The sequence below is a fragment of the Eimeria mitis genome, genomic scaffold, assembly GCF_000499745.2.
Source record: "Eimeria mitis Houghton genomic scaffold, Emh_scaff367, whole genome shotgun sequence".
Lineage (NCBI taxonomy): Eukaryota > Apicomplexa > Conoidasida > Eucoccidiorida > Eimeriidae > Eimeria > Eimeria mitis.
In genome coordinates this window covers 5,794-6,278 of record NW_013572010.1, presented here as the reverse complement: position 1 = coordinate 6,278, position 485 = coordinate 5,794, and the positions used below count along the sequence as shown (strand labels likewise).

Here is a 485-nt window from a genome sequence, read left to right as displayed (position 1 = left end):
AAAAAAAAAAAAAAAAAAAAAAAAAAAAAAAAAAAAAAAAAAAAAAAAAAAAAAAAAAAAAAAAACGAAACAAAACACCAAACACAAAAAACACGAATAACCACAAGCCAGGGTTTAAGAGTGAGGGGGAGTTACATATCTCTTTGTTTTTAGTATCGAGGTAGCATACGTATGATACTTTATATCATGGATTTTATATAAAGGGTTTTGAGCAAAGGGTTTAGGGTTTAGGGTTTAGGGTTTAGGGTTTATGGTTGAGGGTCTAGGGTCTGGCTGTGAAGGTTTCGAGTCAAGGGTTTACGGTGTTATATGTTTTTGCTCTGATATGTTGTGTTTTTCAACTGAGCATCAGGTTTTAAGGGTTTAGGGTTTATGGTTTAGGGTTTAGGGTTTAGGGTTTAGGGTTTAGGGTTTAGGGTTTAGGGTTTGTGTGTAGAACTTTACGTGCAAAAGCAGCAGAAGACCGCAAAACAAAACTCGAAAGT

General features: G+C 34.2%; 1 protein-coding gene across 1 annotated transcript in view; it reads left to right on the top strand.

The window, feature by feature from the left end:
- The window catches only part of EMH_0009720 (ATPase, AAA family domain-containing protein, putative), a gene marked incomplete at both ends in the record, with an annotated part of 2,147 nt that overhangs the window by 1,429 nt on the left and 233 nt on the right, over positions 1 to 485 (top strand). The window contains one exon of the mRNA XM_013498729.1: positions 437 to 444. Coding sequence (XP_013354183.1) covers positions 437 to 444 — 8 coding nt within the window. The remainder of the gene's footprint in view (positions 1 to 436; positions 445 to 485) is intronic.